A 27868-nucleotide genomic window follows, 5' to 3' on the forward strand; every position below is an offset into this window, starting at 1 on the left:
GCTTATACCATTAATCTCCGCAACTATTTGACGGATTTGGTTGAAATTTGGTACAGATATAGTTTAGAACCTTAGAAAGGACATAGATATATTTTTATTTCAAAAATCAAAAAATAAAAATAAGAAATAAATTATTTATAAATAATTCTATGTCGATCGTTACACGACTTCGGTTCATGTTATTGTTTTAATTCATCGAAAAAAAGTAAATAAATAGTAAAAAGGTATGAAAAAAATAATATCAATATAATAAAACATTTAGTACAAAGAAAATGCTCTAACGGAGTATAGATAATTCTATGTCGATCGTTACACGACTTCGGTTCATGTTATTGTTTTAATTCATCGAAAAAAAGTAAATAAATAGTAAAAAGGTATGAAAAAAATAATATCAATATAATTAAACTTTTAGTACAAAGAAAATGCCCGAACGGAGTATAAATAAATAATCCAAGTTGTCTTTATCCTCGATAGATGGCGTTGGGATCGAAATAGATCGCGCTATGGTTTCGTTACATTCATTTGGTTGGGTATCGGCCGAGCGCTTCGATACGATAGTAATCGTAGAAAAAGTGTATTATCAGTCGTATGATTATTTGTCTGTAGTGGTCCTGCTGTTTCGTATATTCTAAATTGGTTTCGTTGTATTTGTCAATTAATAAGTTTATTTGTTGGGTTTTCCTGGTTTTTTGGTTAAACTATTTAACGTAGGTTTAGTTTGATATCGATTATTAGTAGTTACTGTAGTTAGTTTTTTTAATAAAATTGTAAGTCTAATTTATAAATTAATTAGATTAGATTTAAGTCGTTTCTTTTAAATTATTTAGTTTAAGCTTGGTTATTATAGCATAGAGGATAGGTTGTAATATAGTTTCTTTTTTAATTGTTATAAATTCGTAATTCGTAGCTTTCTTTAGTTTTAAGTTAGTTTAAGTCCGTTTTTAAACTATTTTTTCAATGCCCTAAGTGGGTATACATCTATTAAATTCAAACGCAGAGCTCATTATGTTGATTTTTGAAGAGTTCCCTGGAATATCTTCCACATCCCATTTTTGAAGAGATCCCGCGAGATCGGGAACTATGTGGTTAAAACCAAAAATTTGCCGGAAGTCACTATTCCACGCGAACGAAGTCGCGGGCAAAAGCTAGTAATATTATAAAGCTGAAGAGTTTGTTTGATTGTTTGTTTGTTTGAACGCGCTAAACTCCGAAACTACTGGTCCGATTTGAAAAAATATTTTTGTGTTGGATAGTGCATTTATCGAGGAAGGTTATAAGCTATAAATAATCACGCCACGATCAAAAGGAACCGAGCAGTGCGGGTGAAACCGCGCGCAAGTAGCTAGTGTTTTATAAAATAAAACCTGGTTCCCGTGCACTGAGCGACGTGGACCTACTGCAGTTGTCGCATTGAGTGCACATTCTAGAATGTTCTGTCTGCACTGCGCATGTCAAGACCAAAGTTAATCTTACTATTATTGATTTTCTATTTATGTCCTATAAGCTCCTCCCAGCGGCTACGCCCGCGTCTCCGTGGGATAAAAAGTAACCTATATTTTTTGCCCCACATTAGGATTTTCTCCTGTGTGGTGTGTGCGTTTACAAACATACAAGTTCACAAACACATGACACACAGACCCGGAACAACAATTTGTTGATCACACAAAGAGTTGCTCCATGCGGGAATCTAACCGGCGACACGTTGCGCGGCAACGAGTAGTATAATTTTATATTTATATAAAACATAAGTGCAATTATGACGCAAAAATAGCATATGCGTATTCAGTCTGAGAATCAGCTACTATCTATTTTCTAGAAATAATATAAATAAATAAATATTTATAAGACAAAACAACATTTGCCGAGTCACCTAGTAATACCTAAAAATATATTTATTATCAAAAGATAAACAAATAATAAGTAAATAGTTCCCACAATTATAATTTTAACATAATAAGTATAAGGTCGGTTTTCCACCAGAGATGTGCTATGCTACATTGCTGTGGATGCGTTTGGTTTCCACCTATCATATTTATTAGTACACATAGCTTAGCACTGGTGGAAACGGACTCAGCTTTGTTATTTTAATTTGGAAAGATGTGTGCTATGGATGTGTGCTATGGATGTGTGCTATTGATGCGTGCTATAGATATGTGCTATGGATGTCCACAGCTACTTAGCTTTGTATCAGTGAAAACGGTCAAGTAGTACTGCGGACAGCCTAGCGGGTTTACCGGGGCTCCGGCTCGAAAAGCAGGAGTAGAAACGGGGTGGGTAAGAGTCTGGCACTCCCTCTCACCTCGCCCAAGGTGGGAGAAGTCATTGGATGTTTTACTTCCTTCAAAAAAAAGCAATCATATTCATTGGTACACATAGCTTAGAACTAGTGGAAATGGGTTTATCTAAGATGAGTTTCTTATATGAAAAAATGCGTGCTATAGATGTGTGCTATAGATGCGTGCTATGGATGTGTGCTATAGGCGATCATATGTGGTATAGCTATGTGCAAAACAAAGTACCTAGAGCAGTTACTTAGCGGCGGCGCATCTTCATGGCACATCTTCGTCGCACAGCTACATAGCTTAGTATCAGTGGAAACGGTCACATATTTTCATAGCTTAGCTATTACATCTTCGTAACATAGCTACATAGTACATCTCTGGTGGAAAAGCATCCTCATTCTAATACGTCAGTAATACCAAAAATAAAAAAATATATTTAATTAATTTTACGTATTAAAGCAAACATAGAGATTATTATTAAGATAACCTTTGATTTATATATGTATGTTAAAACTAATTCTCGTTTGAAAAAATAAATAAAATTAATTACTAAAAGTACTAAAAATCAGCGCCGTGACTTGAGCCGTCGTGTTCTTTTTTTATGGCTGGTATAAGCCGGTTAACGAGCAGACTGATCACCTCATGGTAAGCAATCACCGTCGCCCATGAACACTTGAAACACCAGAGGCGTTACAAGTGCGTTGCCGGCCTTTTGGAGGTTAGGAATTTAAGTGTTGTTGGGGAATCGGGGATTGGGAAGATTGGTTCAAAAGTGCCTTTTCAGTCTATTTGAAATAAATAATTTTGACTTTGATTTTGAGTCCCTTACCCAAAGTCTTAAGTTAATTGGGCCTCCGGTAACCTCACTCACACAACGTAAGCGTTGTTACACGTCGGTGTACTGTTCGGCCGTGGTATAACTCCGGTCGAGCCGGCCCAGCAGTGCCGAAGCTTGACTCTCCCACACTTATACGTATAGATAGCCTACGACCTTCCTCAATAAATTATAAATAAGAAGTCAATTTATCTTTTTCTAATAATATCGCATTAAGTAGTGGAGATAAGCGGTGCCTATCACAACACATTATATATAGAGTGGAGACGCTGACGATAAATGATAGAAGTCCGATGACTCGTATAGGCGATCGACGATACAAAGTTTCACACTTAGTTTATTACAATTTTATTGTAACTTTCGTGAGACATACTAAATTAATTATTATGTTATCGGCTTACTCACGTAACTGTTTGACGAGGAACTTGACTAGTTTCAAGCCATGCTAGAGGCTCATATTCATTAGCAGCATTCCGCGACACACGACGCGGCGATTGTCTGATAATAATTAATTTAGTTTAGTACAGTTTAGACGCGATTAAACATGGATTAACATGTATATGTCGCAGCGATATGATAAAAACAGGGATTTGGCCAAATCTCTAAGATATTTGATAAATTCACGGAGGATGTCAAAATAACAACACGATTTTATCATTTCCCTAAACAAATCTGGTGATTTGAACAATAAACAAACTAATAAATAAAGACTCTTACTGACTAAAATCCATCCCGTTCCTTCTCCTGCTTTGAGCCGGAGCCCCGGTAACCTTTTACGTTGTCCGCAGCTCGCCGTCGTATTTGCAACCACTCGGCCATCGAAACAGCGAGCACATTTTTTTTTTATGAGACGTGTAAACGTGCCAACGTATCACCTGATGGTAAGCAATCTCCGCCGCCCATGGACTCTTGAAACACCAGAGACGTTACAAGTGCGTTGCCGGCTTTTTGGGGGTTAGGAATTTAAGGGTTTGGGGAAAATGAAACTCCACACTGCGCTCCAAAACACAAATCGCTGACGTTGGTCAGAAAGCCGCAAAGCGTGAAGTTGAACTGCGCTGGTCGGACGAGCGGTGGGTAAAATTCTCAACTGAGTGGAGTCCACTCAACGTCAATAGACGTCGCGGCAGGCCCAGAAGGAGATGGCGAGATGAACTCGACGCCTATGAAAAGGATTGGCCATAGAAAGCTCTGCATAGAGACGAGTGGAAGGAGGGTAGGGAGGCCTTTGCCCTGCAGTGGGACGACCATGGCTGAAAATAAATAAATAACAGATGTTCTTGTTGCTGATGTGAATGAAGAACACTGCTCATGAAGAAGAGTCCCTCTGTGACTACAAAAACTTTTCTCATGAGTCCACGTGAGTAAACTGATGTTTCTAAATAATTTAATATGTGTGGGAGAGCCATGCTTCGGCACTGCTGGGCCGGCTCGACCGGAGTGATACCACGGCCTCACAGAAAACCGATTTAAAATAATGCTTGCGTTGTTTCGTTGTGTGAGTGAGGTTACCGGAGGCTCGATTACCCCCCTTCCTAATCATCCCAATTCCAACAACCACCGTTAAATTCCAAACCCTATCAACGAACTTGTAACGCATCTAGTGTTTCGGGTATCCACGGGCGTCGGCGATTACTTTCGCTTACCATCAAGTGATTCGTCTACTCATTTACATATAATACCATAAAAAAGTATGTCTCACGATAGTTATACTTCTGTAAATTTAAATGTACAGTGACGCCGGCCATTGGCTATCATCAAAATAAATATAAATTGTCTAATCTACATATTTTTATTGACTGTCTCTGTTATCTACGGACGAAGTAAGTCGTGTTGTTTCTTACATTACACTTTATACGAGGATTCGCATAAAAATAACATTTTTCCATATAAATAAACAATTGTATATTAACTTGTGAACATTTTAATTTTGTTCAGTTTGCTTTTTTTTCGTGGGAATCTTGAATTAAAGGTAAGATTTTTTAGATAATTGTCTTTTATTATACTAATATATAAAGCTGAAGAGTTTGTTTGAGCATGCTAATCTCCGGAACGACTGGTCCGATTTGAATAATTCTTTTTGTGTTGAATAGCGTATTTATTGAGGAAGGCTATAGGCATCACGTAAAAATGATGAGACATAAAACATCACGCTGCGATTAATAGGAAACGAGCAGAGCGGGTGAAACCGCGCGAAAGTAGCTACTAACATATATGTATACATTCATACGTTATAGTGATGTTTAATGTGAATATTAGCGTCATAAAAATATGTACATATATAAAATTTTCCATTAAAGAAAGGTACATTCAATAGAGGAATATATTATGTACTTTTATCAGTTTTCAAACTAAAAATAAATGTTCATTTTAAAACTCAAGTATAAATTTGATACACGTACTTTTTTATTCTCGGAAATCAGAAGTAATTTCGGCGTTTTCTTAGGGCTGATCATCACTACATAGTATAAAACAAAGTCGCTTGTTCTGTCCCTATGTCCCTTTGTATGCTTAAATCTTTAAAACTACGCAACGGATTTTGATGCGGTTTTTTTAATAGATAGAGTAATTCAAGAGGAAGGTTTATATGTATAATACATGCATAATTTATCACCATTGCACCCATGCGAAGCTGAGGCGGGTTTTTAGGATTAACGTGTCAAAAGACCCCACAGATCAAAATAAAGCCATAGAAAATTTTTACTAAATTCTTAGGTCAATATTCGTAATATTCGCAGTCAATTTGCATTCGGGAAAATCATTTACAAATTTCGCATTCGCTAATGTCTAAAATTGACACTTGAAACACCAGAAGCGTTACAAGTGCGTTACCTGCCTTTTGGGGGTTGGGAATTTAAGCGTTGTTGGGAAATCGGAGATTGGGAAGATTGGGAAGGGGGGAATTGGGCCTCCGGTAGCCTCACCTCACATAACGAAACACAACACAAGCGTTGTTTCACGTCGGTGTACTGTGAGGCCGTGGTATCACTCCGGTCGAGCCGGCCCAGCAGCGCCGAAGCATGGCTCTCCCACACTTATACATATTATACATTGTTATTTAGTATAAACTTCAAAAAATATGAGGACGTTCTCAATTTGACCTGTATGTATGTTTGTTTGCCCGTGATAATCTCGTGAAGAGCTAAGCTGATTTATATATTATGTTTATATAGGTACTAACTTGTTTTTTGAGGGGGATTGTGATGTGTATGTGAACTTGTATGTTTGTAAACGCACCCACGATACAGGAGAAAATCCTAGTATGGGGCAATGTTACAAAAAAAAAAAACAAAAAAAAGAAAAGAAAAAGAAAGATTTAATTGTCCAATGATTTCTCCCGCCTTGGGCGAGGCGAGAAGGAGTGTCAGATTCTTACTGACTAAACACCACCCCGTTCCTACTCCTGCCCTTCGAGCCGGAGCCCCGGTAACCCGCTAGGTAGTCCGAAGCTCCGGAATCCTTGTCTCTTCAGTGTACAGATCACAAGGAAACTATGTTCACTTAAATATACATTCATATCATCACGCTTTTAATCCCCTAAGGGGTAGGCAGAGGTGCACAATGTACGTACACCCACTTTTCACTATTTATGTTGTAAGTCCCATGCCATACACCGGACACATTTCCAGACTCCGTGATACTACTGAGAAATTTTCTAAAAACCCAGTGATACTTCGCCCGACTCGTGAATCGAACCCGAGACCCTTTGCTCTGCAGTCGCACGAGCAACCAGTCACGTAGAGAGGGGCAGTCACTTAAATATGTATCTACAATATGTCGTTTAGTTCCAAAAATAGCTTGAGAATGAACACACTAAACTAAATTGAATAATTCTTCTATTATCGTATTGTGAAGACTGGGTTATGTATGACTGGAGCTACGGACTACCTAGCGGGTTAGGATGCTTATCCACCAGAGATGTGCAATGTAGCTATGCTACGACGATGTAATAGCTAAGTTGTGAAATTATGTGACCGTTTCCACTGATACTAAGCTATATAGCTGTGTGTGGAAGATGCGCAGCTCGAGTATGCGATGTATCGATCGTAGGGAAACCATTCATAGCATTATGCTATATTGCTTAGCATCGCCGCCGCCCATGGACACTTGAAACACCAGAGGCGTTACAAGTGCGTTGCCGGCCTTTTGGGGGTTAGAAATTTAAGGGTTCTTGGGGAATTGGGAATTGGGAAGGGTGGTAATAGGGCCTCCGGTAATCTTACTCACAAAACAAAAAACGTTGGGTTGAGCCGGCCTATTCATGCCGAAGCATGGCTCTCTCCCACACTATGCTAAATTTAATATTTTTTAATATAAAAAAGTTTGATTTATGTAGTACAATTTTTTTATGACTTATATTATAAACTATACGTAATATAATATAAAAAAAACTACAAGTTTGTTCCGGGTCTGGTTATGGTGTGGACTTATGACAAATATGTTTTTAATTTTTTTCTACCCGACATGTACTGAATTCCTTAGCGATTATATTTTTTTTGCACATATGTTTAATTTTTTCATTAAACCGAATAATAAATTGAAATGTATGTCGGTACACAATTTTATAGTTTTTTTTATACACAAGGTGTTCTAAAAGTATCTGCCACGGCTTTAATGGGAGGTAGTGTTGTGTTTGAAGATTACAATAGTGAAGAAATTTCGTACCCCGGACCAGTTAATTCAATTTGAGAACATAAAGAAGTTAAATAAACATTTACTATACTCTGTATAAATTGGTTCACAAATACGCAGGATGCGTCGCGACAGAGACAGTGAAAGAGATGGCTCTTTCGTAACAAACTCATGTGTAGTTTTTTTTGTATAAAAAGAAAATACTCATAATCTATAATTTATTTTTACTATTTATACCCAGGTTATACCCTTCAGGTCTAGGTACCTTCAAAACCCGAGTGAATAGGTTGCTTATGGGCAGACGTGCTCCATCGTAGGCCGCATCATCACTTACCATCAGACGTGATGATGATCAAATGCCCCTAATTATATATTATCCAAATGTACACATGAATGCATAAAATTATTTGAGTTTGAGTTTAGGATAGCGGCCAAACGTCGACCCATCAAACGTAACAAAAATAATTAATTATCAATGATATGTTTAACAACTTCCAAACAGGTTGAACAATATAATTATTTATTAGGTAGGTTACATCCGAAGGTCGACTAGGATATTTTTAATTATAATTATATGCTTCTAAACATCATACAAATCTATTTTAAGTATAAAATTCGAGGTCGTTTCCCATGCTTATCGCATGACGTGTGGTAACAACCTCTTTAATAACGTATGGAGAAACCTCTTACGATTTAATTTAAACCACATATTTGTTATCATCTTGTCTGACGATATACGAAAAATGAGCGAAATAGGCCCAGTAGGTAAAAAAAAAATGCATTATTCTCTTTGAGCTAATTTGAACACTCTTTACAAATACGGCATTATAACAGCCGCGCCGCATGTCCGTAACATTCCTAGACAACCTACAACATTACAGTTCTTCTGTGGTCAAGGAACATGAAGCTGTTCATACAGAACTTAATACGGGTGGAAATCAAACCCGTTACACGTTACACGACAGCCGGTTGCCCAGGCACCGCGCTAACCATGCAGTCATCCTCGACAAATTAACTATTTAACACGAAAATGTAATCCAATTCAAACCATCAGTTCCGGACATAACCACGTTCAAACAAACAGCTTCAGATAAGAAAAAAAAGAAGCTTCCTTGTGCGAACTGCTAGGGAGTGGAACTCCTTGCCGGAGTCTGTGTTTCCTGATGGGTATAACTTGGGTGTCTTCAAAGCCCGAGTGAATAGGTTGCTTATGGGCAGACGTGCTCCATCGTAGGCCGCATCATCGCTTAGGTGAGATAGCGGCCAAACGTCCACCCATCAAACGTAAAAAAAAAAGTATATTTTTCACATGTTCACAGGTATCAAAAACCCAAAAAGGTAGTGATAACGAGACAAAATGATCAAGAACAAACTGTATCAGTACGGAAACCAGAATGGGCGAGTCCCGGCTCACCTGAACTTTGGGAAAGAAGTTTATGACAACATGGTAGCAAATAAGGATATTGTTGCATTGGTAAGTCCATCCATAACTTCACGCCTTTAATCCTCGAAGGGGTAGGCAGAAGTACAAATTATGGCACGTAATGCCAATGTACACCCACATTTCACAATTTATGTTGTAAGTCCCATGTAATAGGGAGTGGTGCTTTGGTAAGTGTACCAAAATATTAGATTTTTATGGTATAAGTCGGTAAACTAGCAGACGGATTACCTGATGGTAAGCAAACGCCGCCGCCCATGGGGGTCTACTCCAGTTCTCGAATCCGAAGTTTCGTTTAATCTTCGGCCGTAGGTTTTATTGATTTACTAATAGAATTACTTGAAATAACGTTTTATTTTCAATTTCATATCAAAACTTATTTATTTATCTTCATTTCATTCGTTCATTTTTGTTCACGAAAGTACGCAATTAATAGAATTGTAGTATGCAATCTGCGAAGTTTCGGACGAAACTTCGTTTTTCGTAGTAGGCCCCCTGAACCGGGCGTAGCGGATTGCAATACCTAGTCTGCCGTACCATCGAGTTCAGAGAGTGAGAGAACAGAGAGTGTACCTGTGTTTGCGTAGACACTCGTACACTATAATATGCGTAGTGGGCTATTCTATTTAGATATGGAATAAGCCGAATAATGGACACTTGAAATATAAAAGGCGTTACAAGTGCGTTGCTGGCCTTTTGGGGATTGGGAATTTAAGGGTTGTTGGGGAATTGGGGATTGGTAAAGTTGGGAAGGGGGGTAATTGGGCCTCCAGTCTCACACGACGCGGCGATTGTCGCGAGCGGTAGCCTCTAGCATGGCTTGAAACTAGTCGAGTTCCTCGTCAAACAATTACGTGATTAAGCCGATAACATAATAATTAATTTAGTATGTCTCACGAAAGTTGTAATAAAATTATAGATAATGCAAAAACAACAAAATACGTGATTTTTTTTATCATATGTCGTGACCAGTATATTATATATTATGAGTTATAGATAACAGGAATAGATTATAATTATACTAATCCAAGTTTTAAGAATATTATCAAGTAATATCAAATATGCACGGTGTAACAAAAATGGGATGTACATAGGTATCAAGTGCACGGTTTCTAGATAACATAACAAACGATACGGGAAGGGATTTTTAAACTCATGTTTTCATGGAACGAAGTTATGAATTTTTCCAATACATAAAATTCCAGAAACCGAACATCAAAATTAGGTTACAGGTACTAGGCGAGCAGATTTACAGAAGAAATGTTTTGTAATTAGCGAGTGACCCCTGTAGTGTTGTGACACGTTTGTATGATTTAAAATCAAGAACCATGCGACACCAAGTATTTGTTACTAATTTTTTTAAACGTATTTTCAGCTGAAACTTTGTGTAGAGATTCTATTCAACCTGTATTCATCAGTGCTTCTTGATGTATATGGGTATTTTGTTACACGCTGTATAAAATTTCCATGTCACAATGTTAGTCACCGTACTTCTCCGAAAAGGTTTTACCGAAATTTTACCACGTTTGCGCATTCAGTAGGTCTGAGAATCGGCTACTGTCTATTTTCTAGAAACTTATAAGGCAAAACAATGTTTGCTGTGCAAGCTAGTTAAGTTTATTTGCTTTTTATTTTTCCCTTCTCGCATTTTTTTTATGGATCACGCGGGAAACGAGTATTACCTGATGGTAAGCAATCGCCGCCGCCCATGAACACTTGAAACACCAGAGGCGTTACAAGTGCGTTGCTGGCATTTTGGGAGTTTTTTTTTTTTTTTTTTTTTTTTTTTTTTTTTTTTTTTTTTTTCAGGGGGGAAAATCATCCAATGACTTCTCTCGCCAGGGCAAAGCGAGAGGGAGTGTCAGACTCTTACTGACTAAAAACCACCCCGTTCCTTCTCCTGCTTGTCAAGCCGGAGCCCCGGTAAACCCGCTAGGTAGTCCGCAGCTCCGGATTAAGCATCAGCCCTATTGGGCCCCATCTGTGGTGGTCTGATGGCTCTTTGAGGCGCGCGCGGAACGCGACGCGCCGCACGCACGGGTCTGGTTCTGGTCGGGCGGCGAGCTACCCTTGCTCACCGTCCGCAGACCCGCACTTACGGTGGCCGGAGATCGTCTCGCGATCCCCGACGCCCGGAGTGTCTCTCGCGACGGCTGGGGCGTGAAGAGGTTCGTTCTCTCACGCGCCCCGCCTCCTCCTTAGCTAGCATGACTGCTTCGCAGAAGGAGGAGACGGCATCCCAGTCCCCCTCGCTCCGCACCATGGTCTGAACCAATGCCGGACGCGAGAGGTCGCCGTCGCCGACCACATCCCTGAGGACACGGCGGTGCTCAGCCCATGCAGGGCACACCGCCACCGTATGCTCCACCGTATCCTCCGGGCGGTCCGCACAGTGATGACACCCGGGCGTTTCCTCCCGCCCAATCAGAAACAGGAACCTACCGAAACTTCCATGTCCGGTAAGCACCTGCGTCAGGCGGTAGGTGAGGACGCCGTGGCGCCTCTCTAGCCACTCCTCAAAGAGGGGACTTACCGCTGCAATGACAGCGAGCCCAGCCCTCGGTTGCGACAGTCGTTGCTGCCATTCCACCATGAGATCACGCCGGAGCTCGTCCCGCCACGCACTAATCTGGCGCGGCAGCGGAGTTTCGCCCCGGCGACGCGCGTCGGCGTGCAAACTAAAGACGCGCGCAAGCACCTTTGCCTCCAGATCCCATGGTGGCAATCCGGCAAGGAGGTTCGCCGCTTCCCCGGAGATCGTACGATATCCACGGATTATTCGGATGGCCATGACCCTCTGGGACGTAAGTAGCGCCCGAGCTGGCCGCCGCATCAGACTCGGGGCCCATACAGGGGCGCCGTAGAGGGCCATGGACCGCACGATCCCCGCGTACAACCTCCGGCAGGAGGCATTTGGCCCCCGAGGTTGGGCAGGAGCCGCTTAAGCGCAGCCCCCGTCCGTTCCAACTTAGGAGCCAAACGTCGGAAGTGCTCCACGAAGTTCCATCGACTGTCGAGGACGAGTCCTAGGTACTTCATCGTCGTCCCGACACCGATGGTAACCCCTCCTGCCGTTATTTGGGACCCACCCAGAGGTGGCGCGTTCCCGCGGCCATGAAAACACATGGCCTCGGACTTGTGGAGCGCCACCTCGAGTCCCAATTGCCGGATCCTTGCAACGACCGTCGCAACCGCTCTCGCCATAAAATTGGCCGCCGCCTGGTGCGACCTCCCGTGCGCTAGCACCAGCGTGTCGTCGGCGTAACAGACTACGCTGACGCCGTTCGGGAGGTCGGTGCGCAGCACCCAGTCGTAACCGATGTTCCACAGGAGCGGCCCCAAAACCGAACCCTGTGGAACACCGCGCGACATCTCTCGCCGGTTCCACTCACCTTGGTGACCGGGGTACGTGACGAATCTATCCGTCAGGTAGGCCTCGATAACACGACGGAGATAGGTAGGCACCCGGTGATACCGGAGTGCCTCCAGTATGCAGCTCCAGGGTAGGGAATTGAAAGCGTTGGCGATGTCCAGAGACACCGCCACGACGACCCCACCCCTGGACACTGCATTCCCCGTCGTGAGGTCTCTTACGCGCATGATGGCGTCCACCGTGGAGCGCCCTCTGCGGAAGCCGAACTGGCCATCCGCGAGGTCCGGCCCAATTCCGGACAAGTGCGCGACGAGGCGGTTCGAAATTATCCTTTCGAAGACTTTTCCCACCTCGTCGAGCAGCACAATGGGCCGGTACGCGGACGGAGAGTCCGCGGGGCGCCCCGGCTTCTTCACGAGGACCAGTTTTCCCGTCTTCCACTGAAGCGGGAACTGGCCCCTCTCCAAGCATGCGCTGTAGAGACCTATCAATCGAGGCCCGAGAGCCTCGGAGGCCAGGACCCACGCCTTACCATGTAGGCCATCGGGTCCTGGGGCGGTATTCTTGGCGCCCATCCGGCGCACCGCCGCTCTCAGTTCTGCCTCGGTCACCTCGGGAACGGTGTCGTCGTCATCGTCGCTGTGGCCCGCATTGGTCACCGCAGGGGGCGGAGTCATGAATGGAGGGGTGAAACCCCTCCGAAGTCGGGGGAACAAGGCGCCAACTACCTCCTCCACAACTTCTGGCCGGAGACTCTGAGTCAGCGGGGGAGCCCAGGTGCGGAGCTTATCACGCACCATCCGATAGGGGCGCCCCCATGGATCTCTGTTCAGAGTCTCCAGCATCTCCCGGCGGGCTTTCTCCTTAGCCCGCCAAATTTCCGCTTTGAGGGCGGCCTTTGCCGCCTTGTACCCCTCGTACAACTCCGCCTCTCTTACCTCCGCATCTGAAGGACGGATACGGAGCCTGCGGTGCCTGGTGTACCGGCGTCGCGCAGCAACGCACGCACTGCGCATAGCAGCCAACTCCTGCGACCACCAGTACACCTGGCGCTTGCGCTGACCTGGTCGGACCCGGGGCATCGCCACGTCACATATTCTGGACATGGCGTCCTGGAGCCATCTTGCTTCCTCGTCGATGTCGGCAGGCCTGTCCGGTGGTATCACCCAGGCCTGCACGATTGCGGCTTCCAGGAAAAGCTCCCGGTCCAGCTGTCTCAGCGCCCAACGCGGGCCACATGGGGCCTGTCTGACTGGCGGGTTCGCGGCCTCGGTGGAGACGTCAAACCGGATGTACCGGTGGTCCGAGAACGTCTCCACCTCCTCCATAACGCGCCAGTCAACGACACGAGGTGACAGAGCGGGGCTGGCGAACGATATGTCCACCACCGATTCGCCCTGCATCCGCACGCACGTGGGGACAGAACCCCGGTTCAGGACGACTAGGCCTGTCTCCAGAGCCCAGTCTTCCACCATCCTACCCCGAACGTCAGTGAGCCGGGAACCCCAAGCCAAGTTTTTGGCATTGAAGTCCCCGAGGACAAGCACGGGGAGGGAACGGAACCCGACGACGACGGCGACCAACTCCCTGAGGGAGTTGTGGAACTCGGCGAGAGTTCGGTTCGGAGAGAAATACACGCCCACCACAGCGATCTCTCCGAACCGTGCTGCGACACAACCCCGGCCTCTCTGAGCGCTCTCGAGAGTCGGGGTACCGGCGGCGGCCGACGAGATGATGGTCACCGAGCCGTCCAAGTCCGCCACCCAGTGATCCCTGGGCGGGACGAAATACGGCTCGGAGACCACAGCAACATTGATTGACCACTGCGCCATGCTCTGGAGCAGCAGATCCTGAGCGGCGGCGCAGTGGTTGATATTCGCCTGGAGGAGGCGGAATGGATTTATTACTGGCAATCCATCACGACCTCCTCCCTGGCAGCATTACAGCCGGCGGTGGCTACGGCGGCGGTAGTAGTGGCGACCGCGGCGGCGGCGGCGGCGGCGGCGGAAGCGACGGGGGCGGCGGAGGGCCTACCCTTGCCCCTTGGTTTGGTTGGGGGGAGCAGGCCTTGCTCCCGACCCGGTGATTGGCCGGCTTACCGGCCGCTGCACATGCGTCGCAGTGCAGCGGGGCGGTGCATGAGCCAGCTCTGTGACCGGGCTGACCGCATCGGAAGCAGCGGTCGCTGCGGTCAACCTCTGAGGTGCATTTGGCGCTTACGTGATCGCCCACGTGGCAGCGGTAGCACCTCAGAGGCCGGATTTCGAGCAGCCTGACCTGCGCCGAAACCCAACCTACCAGGAGCCTTTTACCCTCCTTTATCTTTTTGGCCGCTGTGACGGGGCAGCTCACTACGACTGTGCGCAACCCCGAATTGTCCGGACGGATGGTGCCTGCCTTGACCTGTTCAGCAGGGCACCCTCCTGTCCTGGCGACAGCGGCCACCACCTCTTGTTCCGTTACGGAGTCATCCAGGCCCATTATTCGCAGATCCAAGCATTTTGTGGGCCTGGACACGCGAACCTCGTCCGCACCAAGACACGCCCGGAGCCTTTCAGCTAGGGCGTCTGCGGACGGACCACTAGTCGCGCCGGGGACCTCCAGTAGACGGGCTCCAGTCGCAGTTGCCTTGATTGCAAACCCGTCAGGTGCCCCGAACTCCGCAGGAGTCACCGCCCCTTTAATTTGGCGAGGACGTCGCCATATGTCACGCCCCTTTGGACAGCATCGGGCTGTAGTGTTAGAACTACAGCCGCGGTCTTAGGGGCGCGAAGCAAGGCCGCAGCGCGCTTCTCTTTGCGCTGCTGCTGGCGCCGCTGCCGCTGCGCTTTTTTGCGGCGCTTCCTGCCTTCTTTGGCGACCCTCCTCGCCTCGCCGACTACTTGCCACTCGCCACCACCGAGATCTCTTGCCGGCGGGGTAGGCATAACTGTGGCCGGGCTAACGGCCTGCTGAGCCGTTACTCTCCCTTTTCTTTTATTTCTGCGCCCTGTTGGCGCATTCGGTAGAGGCTCCACCTGCACTGGTGGAGGCACCGGGGCCCTCGCAGGAGGAGCCGCTCTTGCCCTCGCCGTCGGTTGAGTGCCGCGGCCAGTCTCACCAGAAGGCTTGGCCGCAACAGCCGCATATGAGCGCGAGGCCGTCTGACTCGCTGCTAGAGGTGGACGGAGGACCTTACTTTCCAGCACGTCAAAACGCTGCCGGAAAGCAGCCATCTCCCGCCGCATCAGTCCGAGTGTGTCAGACTCCGGCATGGGCTGGGGTCGGCTTCCACGTGAAGCGGCTAGCTCAGCTTTGGTAGCCTGAAGCTCGGCCTCCAGAGCCGCATTAGAGGCCGACAACCGCGCCAGTTCTCGCCGCATTATGACCAGCTCGCTGTGCACTTTTTCGGCTGAGGGCAGCCCACACCGTTTAAAGACCGCTGACATTATGGTGGTCTCCGCCGACTTCATTTGCTCATTTCTGGCAGGCTGGGATTTCTTACCAGCCAGCCTGCGGAGCTCCTCCTTGATGGTTTGGCGGAGACCAACGGAATCGTGCTCAGCCTCTAAGCCATCGGCAGCAGTCACGTCCATTATGGAGGAATCTGACTGTCGTCCGACTGGCTCGGTGCGGGCAGTGGCTGCCGACCTCTTGCAGCCCTTGCCCTTGCCCTTGCCCCTCGCGGCCGTGGATATTTTTGGGGCTGGGGCCTCCTGCGTGTTGAAGGACAACGCCAGTCCCTCCTGGTCCTCCTCTAGTCTGGGACGCTTAAATGACGCTCGCGTTAGGCGCTTTGACCTAATGCTCGCGTCGGATACGGGTGGGGCGTCAGACTCCGAGTCCGACGTCCTCCGACTTGGCGCTCGTATGGGGGATTCCCCACGGGCACCAGAGCCACTAGGGCTCTCAAAAACGATTACTGCAGGCGAGCTGAGCTCACCTGCCCTCTCCTCATCTAGTGGTGTTGTTTTTTTATTTGTCTCCATAAAGTTCCCACGAGTATGGGGGAAATATCCAGTCCACCCAGGCAGTGCCCCCTGTACCTGGGTAAGTGTATGTTTGTTTCCCAACTAGGGGGTCCACCGGTCCCCTAGCTGGGGGTGCGCTCGCGACTGACACTACTCCTCAGCCACGCATACCCTCGCCACGCACCAGAACTTGGTATTGGAGGAATTTTTTATAGAGGTTATCTTCCTCGCGGTCCGGGCGATCAAGCCAAGACCCTCGTCCCGTTCAGAGTCATAAAACATGACCATGACCTCTTCCCGGATTACGATATCAACGGTTGCAGTCGGGATCAACTTGTGCCCCGATGCTGCTCGTTGGCAGGGTGAGTGCACAACGAGCACCGTCCTTGCCTCTCCCCCACGCTCTCTGCTAAGTCAGAGAGACGGGCGGAAAGACGCTCCTTCGGAGGCGCAGGCCATGTGTTAGCACAAAGCCTGCCGCCTTCAGAACCCATCTCAGGTTCTTCCGCCCCGTCCAGAAATTCGCTACAGGCAATAGCCACTCCAACCCTATCACCCTCGTTAGGGGGACTATTGCCTGTACCCAGGGTGCACCACGGGGAGGTCTTCTGGCACCGCACCCCGGCATTTTGGGAGTTAGGAATTTAAGGGTTGTTGGGGAATCGGGGATTGGGAAGTTTGGGAAGGGGGGAATTGGGTCTCCGGTAACCTCACTCCCACAACGAAACACAACGCTAGCGTTGTTTCATCCGGAGCTGCGGACTACCTAGCGGGTTTACCGGGGCTCCGGGTCGAAAAGCAGGAGAAGGAACGGGGTGGTTTTTAGTCAGTAAGAGTCTGACACTCCCTCACCTTGCCCAAGGCGAGAGAAGTCATTGGATGATTTTCCCCCCTCAAAAAAAAAAAAAAAACGTTGTTTCATGTCGGTTTTCGGTGAGGCCGTGGTATCACTCCAGTCGAGCCGGCCTAGCAGTGCCAAAGCATGACTCTCCCACACTTTCGCATGCTTTCGCGCTGCAACCAATATTTGTACGCCTACTGGCATAACATAGCGCCCTAAGTAAATTTACTACTATCAATCAAGTCACCTTGTGTTATCACCTATGTTAAACAAATAATATAATAAATGATTATTATTGATTAAGATAACAGAGATCCATACAGAGGTACGGTTGTTTGAGCCAACAGTACTCGTCTCCTCCTTCTGCGAAGCAGTCATGCTAGCTAAGGAGGAGGCGGGGCGCGTGAGAAAACGAACCTCACGCCCCAACCATCGCGAGAGACACTCCGGGCGTCGGGGATCGCGGGACGATCTCCGGCCACCGTAAGTGCGGGTCTGCGGACGGCGAGCAAGGGTAGCTCATCGCCCGACCAGAACCAGACCCGTGCGTGCGGCGCGTCGCGTTCCGCGCACGCCTTAAAGAGCCATCAGACCACCACAGATGGGGCCCAGTAGGGCTGATGCCTGATCCGGAGCTGCGGACTACCTAGCAGGTTACCGGGGCTCCGGTTCGATAAGCAGGAGTAGGAACGGGGTGGTTTTTAGTCAGTAAGAGTCTGACACTCCCTCTCGCCTTGCCCAAGGCGAGAGAAGTCATTGGATGATTGTCCCCCCTCAAAAAAAGGCCGTGCAGGCACCCATTACTGACTGTCCCGGCAGCCCGAACAGTCGCGCATGCAAATTCTCCACTCGTTCGTGCATTGACGATGATCAATGCTCTCTTGACGTCTGCACCAGAGTGTGATTTGTTCGCAGCGAGATGAAAGGATGTATGTCGTGAATGTTTAAGATTGTGTGAGAAGATGGATGGCTGATGAATTAGTTTTAAGTAATTAAAATTCAAATTTCAGCTGATGAATCATTACATTCTTAACCCTGTAAAGGCCGGTAGCGCATTTGTAACTTCTCTGGTATTGCGAGTTTCCATGGGCGGCGCTGATCGCCTATCATCAGGTGATATATACATCACCTCGTTTATCGAACTATACCATAATAAAAATACTTTTTATTTTCGCAGGTAAACGCAGACAATTCCGATCAAAAAACATATGGAGAGGTAGCTCAATTAACGGCTGATATTGCCCTCTCGCTCACTCGTATAGGAATTAGAAAGGGAGACATAGTATGCATTTGTAGTGAGAAAAATTTTGAATTTTTGCCAACAGTTTTGGGCATAATGTGTTCAGGCGCTGTTTTCTCCCCAACTGACCCTACATATGGCAGCCGTAAGTATATTTTTCTAAGTTATATACAGTATGGAGATCGCTCATATGACTTAAATGAAACTACAGGTAGTACTCGTCCACAGAAGCATAATACAACTAAATATTTCAACGAAAACTGTCATTTTCAAATAAAATTAATAATGAAATTAATCAAGTATTAAATTCTGTGTGATTATGTTTCTTGACCACAGAAGTGCTGTAATGTTGTAGGTTGTCTAGGAATGTTACGGACATGCGACGCGGCTGTTATAATGTATTTGTAAAGAGTGTTCAAATTAGCTCAAAGAGAATAATGCAATTTTTGGTTTACCTACTGGGCCTATTTCGCACATATATTGTCAGCCAAGATGATAAAAAATATCATCATCATCAACAGCCTATAAGTGGCCACTGCTGACCAAAGGCCTCTACAAGGCGATTACAAACTTATAATTAGAAATTATAAGCCTTAGTTTCCTCACGATGTTTTCCTTCACCGTTTGTCAGTGGTATCTAAATAATCTTAGAAAGTACATGTAATTCGAAAAAAGTCACATTGGTACTTGCCGTTGGTAGGTTTCCAAGCCGCATGAGGAGCCACCACAACATATTTTGGCTGATAACAAATATGTGGTTTAATTTAAGCCATAAAAGGTTTCTCCATTCTGTATACTTCTTTTATTCACCAGATCCCTTAGCCCATCGAGTGAGGATAGTCCGTCCAAAAGTAGTCTTCTGCTCCCTATCAGCCTTCAAAGAACACAAAGCAGTCTTTGATGAGGTCGGATCCGTGCAGCACTACATTTTATATGGTGACCAGGGCCAAGAAGGAGCGATACTCTTCAAAGACTTCCTGGTCAAGAGCGTGGCTCTGGAAGACTTCGAGCCGGTTCCTGTGAACGGGTGGGAGGATACAGCATTCATTGTCTACTCTTCTGGAACTACTGGTCTACCGAAAGGTGTTCCTGTCACTCATATAGGGTTTGCACTCACTCCAGAGCCATATTCTGTGCTGAATGCACAGAATATGGCTCTGGAGTGAGTGCTGGCTTTCATGTATTTTTGAAATAGTTTTTTTTGCTTACCTTTAATTTTCGTTTGTTTGGGTCTTTAGTTATTGGAGTTGAAATTGGCAACCCCCAATGGCCAATCCCCAATCACCATTCTCGAATCCCCAATCCCTATCCTATTCCCAATTACAATCCCAATCCCAAATATGTGTTAATAGTTCATATGGAAAGATGCATGCTATGAATATGTGCTATGGATGGCTTCCCTACTATTGATATATCGCATACTCGAGCTGCGCATCTTCCTCGCACAGCTACATAGCTTAGAATGGGTGGAAATGGTCACATAGTTTCACAGTTTAGCTATTTCATCTTTGAAGCATAGCATACTCGTATCCCTGATGGAAAAGCAACGTGAGGGTGCTGATGTGCTATGAAACTATGTGACTGTTTCCACTGATATTAAACTATGAAGCTGTGTGCGGGAGATACGCAGCTCGAGTTTGCGATGTATAGATAGTAGGGAAGCCATCCATAGCACACATCCACAGCACGCATCGCATATAAAAACATGGCTTAGCTTCGTCCATTTCCACCAGTGCTAAGCTATGTGTACCAATGAAGTATGATTGGTGGAAGCCAAACGCATCCATAGCAACGTAGCATAACACATCTGGTGGAAACCCCTATTCGTTTATTTTATGAGATATTATATATTTACCTGGGTGTCTTCAAGGCCCGAGTGAATAGGTTGCTTATGGGCAGACGTGCTCCATCGTAGGCCGCATCATTAGGCGAGATAGCGGCCAAACGTCGACCCATTAAATGTAAAAAAATATATATATATATTTTGTTATTATGTTCCAGTAGCTATAAAGGACTGGTAATATACACGTCTCGTGAGTTCTATTACACATATGGGCTGATGTATGCCCTCGCCTGTTTGAGGTCCAATGCGACCCTCGTGTTCAACGTCAAGGGAGGAGAGGTCCAAATGCTGGAAGCTGTGCAAAAGTATAAGGTATAGAATCTATTTCATCTTAAAAAAATACTGTCACGTCTTTAATCCCCGAAGGGATAGGAAGGCACGTAATGCTGCTAAAAAATGTACACCCACTTTTCACAATTTGTGTTGTAAGTCCCATTTTATAGGGGGTGAGCCTATTGCCATATACTGAGTACATTTCCAGACTCCGTGCTACTACTGAGATTTTTTTTCGAAAAGCCCATTATTACTTTGCCCGACCCGGGAATCGAACCCGAGACCAGTACCACTCAGCGCTGCCAATTGACAACATCTTCATCGTCAGCCTAAAAGTGGCCACTGCTGACCAAAGACCTCTTCTCACACGGAGAAGGTTTGAGCATCAATCACCACGCTTGCTCAATGCGGGTTGGCGACTTCAAACTTATAATTAGAAATTACTAGCAAACCCGGCGAATTTCGTTTCGCCACCAATGATGTTTCCTGTTTTCCTATTTTTTTTCTTGACATTTTCTCGAATTTTGCTATAAACCTCCCGAGCCCGAGACCTTTCCAACGAATGCAAAACCGTAGAAATCGGTTCGTGCGTTCTGGAGTTATAGTGTCAGGAAGGAAAACCCGACTTATTTATATATCTTTACTACTAATACTTACTTATATTATAAAGCTGAAGAGTTTGTTTGTTTGTTTGAACGCGCTAATCTCCGGAACTACTGGTCCGATTTGAATAATTATTTTTGTGTTGGATAGTGCATTTATCAAGGAAGGCTATAGGCTATTAAACATAACGCTATTACCAATTGGAGCTGAGCAGAGTGGGTGAAACCGCGCGGAAGTAGCTAGTTATAGATTAGCCCAGGTTTCCTCACAAAGTTTTCTTTAAAAAACGTTTCATAATGTTATATTTCCATCCCACAGCCGACGGTCCTCCAGTTGGCTCCTATGATCATCACGGAGCTTATCAAGTCACCGAACCTGGACCACTACGATCACAGCTCAGTCAAGTACATTGTATCTTCCAGCACTTACATCAGGCAGGACGCTGTGCTAGCTATTAAGACACGGTAAGATCCTATTTTTTTATTTAACTCGCAATGTATATTGCTTATCTGATGGTAAGCAATCGCCGCCGCCCATGGATACTTGAAACACCAGAGGCGTTACAAGTGCGTTGTCGGCCTTTTGGGGATTAGGAATTTAAAAGTTGTTGAGGAATCAGGGATTGGGAAGATTGGGAAAGGGGGGATTGGGCCTCCGGTAACCTCACTCACATAACGAAACACAACGCAAGCGTTGTTTCACGTCGGTTTGCTGTGAGGCCGTGGTATCACTCCGGTCGAGCCGGCCCATTCGTGCCGAAGCATGGCTCTCCCACACTTTCACTTGTCTGAACTTTTAAAAGAGACTATGACCTCTGAGTTTGTTTCGGCATTTCTTCTCAGAGTAGTCGGATAGGATAATTTTTTTTTTTTATATTAGTTAAATGGGTCGACGTTTGGCCGCTACCTCGCTTGATGGTAAGTGATGATGCGGCCTATGATGGAGCACGTCTGCCCATAAGCAACCTACTCGGGCTTTGAAGACACCCAGGTTATACCCATCAGGAAACACAGAAATATTATTTATTATTATCATTTAAACACGTCATTATCTAACTCCCCAGGATACCGAGTCTGGTGTCAGTTCTCCAGCTGTACGGCATGTCTGAAGGTGGAAGCATCTGCAACGAGCTAGCCTGTACCAAGGGATACAAGGCAGGCAGCTCCGGGCTACCTGGACTAGGGTTTATTATGAAGGTATGTTATTTTAGGGGGTATTTTTTATTTTAAGTAGGAAAATCTTCCCATGTCTTCTCCCGCCTTGGGTGAAGTAAGAGGGAGTGTCAGACTCTTACTAACTAAAAACCACCCCGTTCCTACTCCTGCTCTTCGAGTCGGAGTCCCGGTAAACCCGCTAGGTAGTCCGCAGATCCGGATCAGGTATTAGCCTTATTGGGCCCTAACTGTAGTGGTCTGATGGCTCTTTGAGGCGCGCAATTTTATTGTGTATATTGGTATTCATGAAGCAAGCAGAATATTAGTGTTACATTGTTTTCACATTGACTGCCTCGTTGGTCGAGTGGTCGCAACTGCGACTGCCGAACAAGGGTTCTCGGGATCGATTCCCGGGCCGGGCGAAATATTACTGGGCTTTTTTCGGTTTTTCAAAAATTTCTCAGTGGTAGCACGGAGTCTGGAAATGTGGCCAGTATATGGCAATAGGTTCACATGAGACTTACAACATAAATTGTGAAATGTGGGTGTACCTTGGCATTATAAGCCTTAATGTGTACCTCTGCCTACCCCTTCGGGAATTAAAGGTGTGACGTTATAAAAGAAAGTATGTTATTTTAGGTGTATTTTTTTATATTAAGGGGGGGGGGGGCGAACAATGTAAAACCAGTTTATAGTTCTGTAGTATATTCGAAGCTACACTTTGGAACGAGCCCTTAGCTTCTTTGTCGGACAGATTGATGAACAATTCAATTTGACGTAAAAAGTAAAAAGTACCTATTTAAGGATTCATTAAAATGAAATAAATACTTATCGGTCAAGTTCTGTCGGCCAACGTGATGTTTCATGCATGTTTTGTTCTCCTTCCTACAGGTGGTAGACTTGGAGACCAGACAGCCCTTGGGTCCCAACCTTCGAGGGGAGATATGCATTAAGGGGCCCAGTGTCATGAAAGGTGCTTATACACAGTTGTTTAATCTACGATACGATGTTATTTGTGATTATATTTCATGGTATAAGCCGGTAAACGAGTCGACGGATCACTTGATGGTAAGCAATCGCCGCCGCCCATGGGCACCCGAAACACCAGAGGCGTTATAAGTGCGTTGTCTAAAAACCGAAGGCGTCTCTAAGAATTCCATATCTTCAGTCACACCATCAGGTGTTATTTAATTTTCTTTATCGTTTATTCTCCTAATCGTAAATTACCTCCCTTCCCAATCTTCCTAATCCCTGAATCACCAACAACCCTTAAATTTCTAACCCCAACAACGCAAGCACGCACGTGCAACACACTTGTAACGCCTCTGGTGTTTCGGGTGTCCATGGGCGGCGGCGATTGCTTACCATCAGGTGACCTATCAACCTTCCTACAAAACTTCTTTTTTAAATAAATAAAAAGGCAAATAGTCACTGTTATTATTTCTCATGTTTCAGCATATCTGGACAATGTCCAGCCGGACTGCAAGGATGAGGAGGGTTTCCTGAAGACCGGAGACATCGGTTACTATGACGAGGACGGCTACTTCTATGTCGTCAACAGAATCAAGGAGCTTATCAAGTTTAATGATGTTTCTGTAAGTAATTAATATGTCTGCTAAGCCGGTAAACGAGCAGACGGATCATCTGATGGTAAGCAATCGCTGCCGCCCATGGACACCCGAAACACCAGGGTTTTTTGGTTCACCAATGAAGAGTAGCCATGGTGCGGAGCGAGGGAGATTGGGATGCCTTCTCCTTCTTCAGCGAAGCAGTCTTGCTAGTGAAGGAGAAGTTGGGGCGGGTGAGGGAACGACCTTCGGGCGTCGGGGATTGCGCGACGACCTCCAACCACCAAGTGCGGGTCCATAGCTCGCCGCCCGATCAGAACCAGTCCTTGCCGGAGTCTGTGTTTCCTGATGGGTATAACTTGGGTGTCTTCAAAGCCCGAGTGAATAGGTTGCTTATTGGCAGACGTGCTCCACCGTAGGCCGCATTATCACTTACCATCAGGTGAGATAGCGGCCAAACGTCGACCCATTAAATGTAAAAAAATAAAAAAAAAAGCGCATGGTGCATCGCATTCCGCGCGCGTCTCAAAGAGTCATCAGACCACCACAGATGGGACCCAGTAGGGCTAATGCCTGATCCGGAGCTGCGGACTACCTAGTCGGTTTACCAGGGCCCTGGTTCGAAAAGCAGGAGTAGGAACGGGGTGGTTTTTAGTCCGTAAGAGTCTGTTACTCCTGAATAATGTTCCCCCTTTAAAAGGATAAAATAAAAAATCAACAAATGAAACTATGTACTCTTTCCCTGATCAGGTGTCTCCAGCAGAATTTGAAGACATTCTACTCCAGCACCCCGCCGTTCGTGAGGTGGGTGTGGTGGGCAAACCACATCCTATGCATGGTGAGGTTCCAGTAGCCTTCATAGTCCTGCAGTCAGGAGCTACAGCCTCTGAAGAAGAGCTTGTGGAACATATTAACAGCAGGGTAAGATGACATATAATGACGGTTTCCTGACTTTTTATAGACAACTAGTAGACCCGGCAAACTTCGTACCGCCTCAAACATTTTTTCTCACCTTTTAAACCTTCCCTGGACTTCCACGAATAATTCAAGACCAAAATTAGCCAAATTGGTCCAGCCGTTCTCGAGTTTTAGTGAGACTAACGAACAGCAATTGATTTTTATATATAGAGATTTTTAGTGTGTAAAGTTATGGGTGCTTTTCCACCAGAGATGTGCTATGTAGATATGCTACGAAAATGAAATACTTGAGATGTGAATAATACTAATCTTTCCATATAAAAAACATAGCTTAGCTGAGTCTGTTTCCACCAGTGCTAAGCTATGTGTAACAATGAATAAAATTACAACGTATGACGATATAAACAACAAAAAACATTACGCTATGATCAATGGGAGCTTAGCAGAGCGGTTGAAACTGTGCCGGAGTCCCTCTTAGCATAATACAAGGTGTCTCAAAAGTAAGTTCACATTTGCTTATTTTATTACGCGAAAGCAACTATTCTGAGGGGCGCGGGGGGTATGTCAGTCGGTAGTCTGGCTCTTGGGAATTTAGTCGCTATGGAGCGTTTCTCTGGTGCGGACCGTGGGTTGTTCGTACGTGAGTTTTACAAAAACGGTAATTCGGCGACTGTAGCGCGTAGAAAATTCTGCAGTATTCGACATATTCGTCACTTAAATGATGCGCCTAGCAGTGGACTCATTGCAAAATGGGTTAAGAAGTTTGAAGAGACTGGGTCAACTCTGGAGAAACCAAAATCTGGGCGGCCAAGAACATCAAGAACATCGAAAACGTGGACAGTGTTACGGCCGAATTATCGGCCCTTTTTTGAAGATGGAAGGGGACGCACACTCACAGTGAATTCAGAGCGTTATGTGGAGATGTTAGACGAGTCCCGATTTAACGCCTATGGATTTTTTCCTGTGGGGTTATGTCAAATCAAAAGTTTACGCTAATAAACCGACTTCCCTGGCACAATTAAAAGAAAATATCCGTCATGAAATGGCAGCCATCACGGAGCCTACCTGCCGAGCTGTCATAGGCAATTTTAGTGCCCGACTAAATGAATGCCGAGAGCGCAACGGTTTACATTTGGACGATGTTATTTTTAAAAAATAAATTCCCAAACAGTGTACTTCAATATACAATAAAAAAATGTTCAATAAAGCTAAGACTTTTCTTTTAAAAAAAGATTTAAATGTGAACTTTCTTTTGAGACACCTTGTATTATACAAAGTCCTTATTTATACCTTCGGAGAATATCATCCGTGATGTTAAAGTCAAAGCCAAAGTCAAATAGAAAGAAAGAAAAAATATTTATTTTGCACCGGGCACGATGCACCAAAAAAAAAAACAAATCGAAAATTAAAGCAAAAATACATTTTTCTTTTATAAAAATCAGGGAAAAAATACTGCACAATATGAAAAAATAACATAAAAGTAAAAGTAAAACTATTCAATATCATTATCATTTATTCCAATTAAACTATATTACTTAGGTACACTTAGGTGCTTCTGAAATGTCAACAAAGAAAGAAATAAACAATAGTCTGTCAGTCAGTCTGTCAGTGATGTTAGGTGCTCGTTCCAAAGTGTAGCTTCGAATAGAGAAGAACGAGCAAGAAACTCATTTTGTTACATTTTTTTTTTAAACTTTGCCCCACATTAGGATTTTCTCCTGTGTCGTGGGTGCGTTTACAATCATACAATTTCACATACACAGACCCGAAACAACAATCTGTGGATCACACAAAGAGTTGTTCCGTGCGGGAATCGAACCCGCGACACGTTGCACGGCAGCCAGTTGCCCAGCCATCGCGCCAACCGTGCAGTCAAATCATACTCTTGTCAATGTCTTTTACAGGTAACCTTCAGAATGCGGTTAGCTGGTGGGGTTCGCTTCTTGGACCGCCTCCCCCGAGGAGCTGGAGACAAGCTGGACAGGTTAAACCTGATGAAAAGACTAGTAGACGAGGATGCCAACTGACAGAAGACCGTGCCGGTCTTTTGAGAAGACCAATTCTTTAAATATGAATTTAAACTGAATATTTTTGTATAAGAATTGCTATATTCATTAATTTATGTAGTCTACTCATGGAATTGTACGACGGGATAACTCGACTAGTTTCAAGCCACGTTGGGGGTTCATGGTCAAGCTGCGGACTACCTAGCGGGTTTACCGGGGCTCCGGCTCGACAAGGAGGAGTAGGAACGGGGTGGTTTTTAGTCAGTAAGAGTCTGACACTCCCTCTCGCCTCGCCCAGGGTGGGAGAAGGCTAAGGATGATTTTCCACCCTCATAAAAAAAATGGTCATGAGTAGCATGTGTGACATACTTTGTTGAATAGGTGACGCTCGCTGCGTCATCTGTCATGAACAAAGCTCCTTGCCACAGTAACTGTGAGTCCCGACATTTCTTGAAACTAGTCGAGTTTCTTCGTCTGACAGTTACGCGAGTAAACCGTAAAATGTAATTAATAGATAGAATATGTTTGTAGGATTTGACCAAGGTTTTGATATTGTCAATTTGATAGGCATATTGTTATGGTATGAATATTAAAAAATCTATTTAGTCTTAATTAGAATCAAGAATCAATAGTCAATATTAGACTTTCGAAGATATATCAATTTGAAATATCGCGTGACGACACTTCTAGGTACTGGCTCTGATTGGTTTAAAATCAATTGGTCATCAGTTATGTTATGTTAAACTATGAGTCTGATGTAAGGTGTTGGGATGCGGAGGTGGTGTTATAGTATCGAATAATAAACTAAGTTTTAAGTATAATTAAAGTATTTTTATTTCTTTTGGTATTATCCTAATTGATTGGAACAGAGTCAAATTTATTCTAAACACCTAAGTTATACGGTATACA

General features: G+C 45.2%; 1 protein-coding gene across 5 annotated transcripts; it reads left to right on the forward strand.

Moving 5' to 3' along the window:
- The first annotated feature begins 4909 nt into the window (after positions 1–4909).
- Positions 4910–27785, forward strand: LOC126912298 (uncharacterized). 5 transcript variants are annotated; one of them, XM_050703863.1, is made up of 11 exons: positions 4910–5089; positions 9069–9223; positions 18532–18739; positions 19408–19756; positions 20596–20749; positions 21632–21777; positions 22377–22509; positions 23359–23440; positions 23923–24062; positions 24786–24956; positions 26858–27785. In XM_050703863.1, exons 2-11 carry the CDS (start codon positions 9107–9109, stop codon positions 26978–26980), a joined length of 1623 nt encoding a protein of 540 aa, XP_050559820.1. In that variant the 5' UTR covers positions 4910–5089; positions 9069–9106; the 3' UTR covers positions 26981–27785. The 5 variants fall into 5 exon arrangements, with proteins under 5 accessions (XP_050559820.1, XP_050559821.1, XP_050559822.1 ...); XM_050703864.1 differs by having other exon boundaries at positions 4911–5089; positions 19408–19699; XM_050703865.1 differs by having other exon boundaries at positions 4911–5089; positions 19408–19699; positions 20599–20749.
- Positions 27786–27868: the final 83 nt, after the last annotated feature.

The sequence above is a fragment of the Spodoptera frugiperda genome, chromosome 24 (genome assembly GCF_023101765.2).
Source record: "Spodoptera frugiperda isolate SF20-4 chromosome 24, AGI-APGP_CSIRO_Sfru_2.0, whole genome shotgun sequence".
Taxonomy (NCBI): domain Eukaryota; kingdom Metazoa; phylum Arthropoda; class Insecta; order Lepidoptera; family Noctuidae; genus Spodoptera; species Spodoptera frugiperda.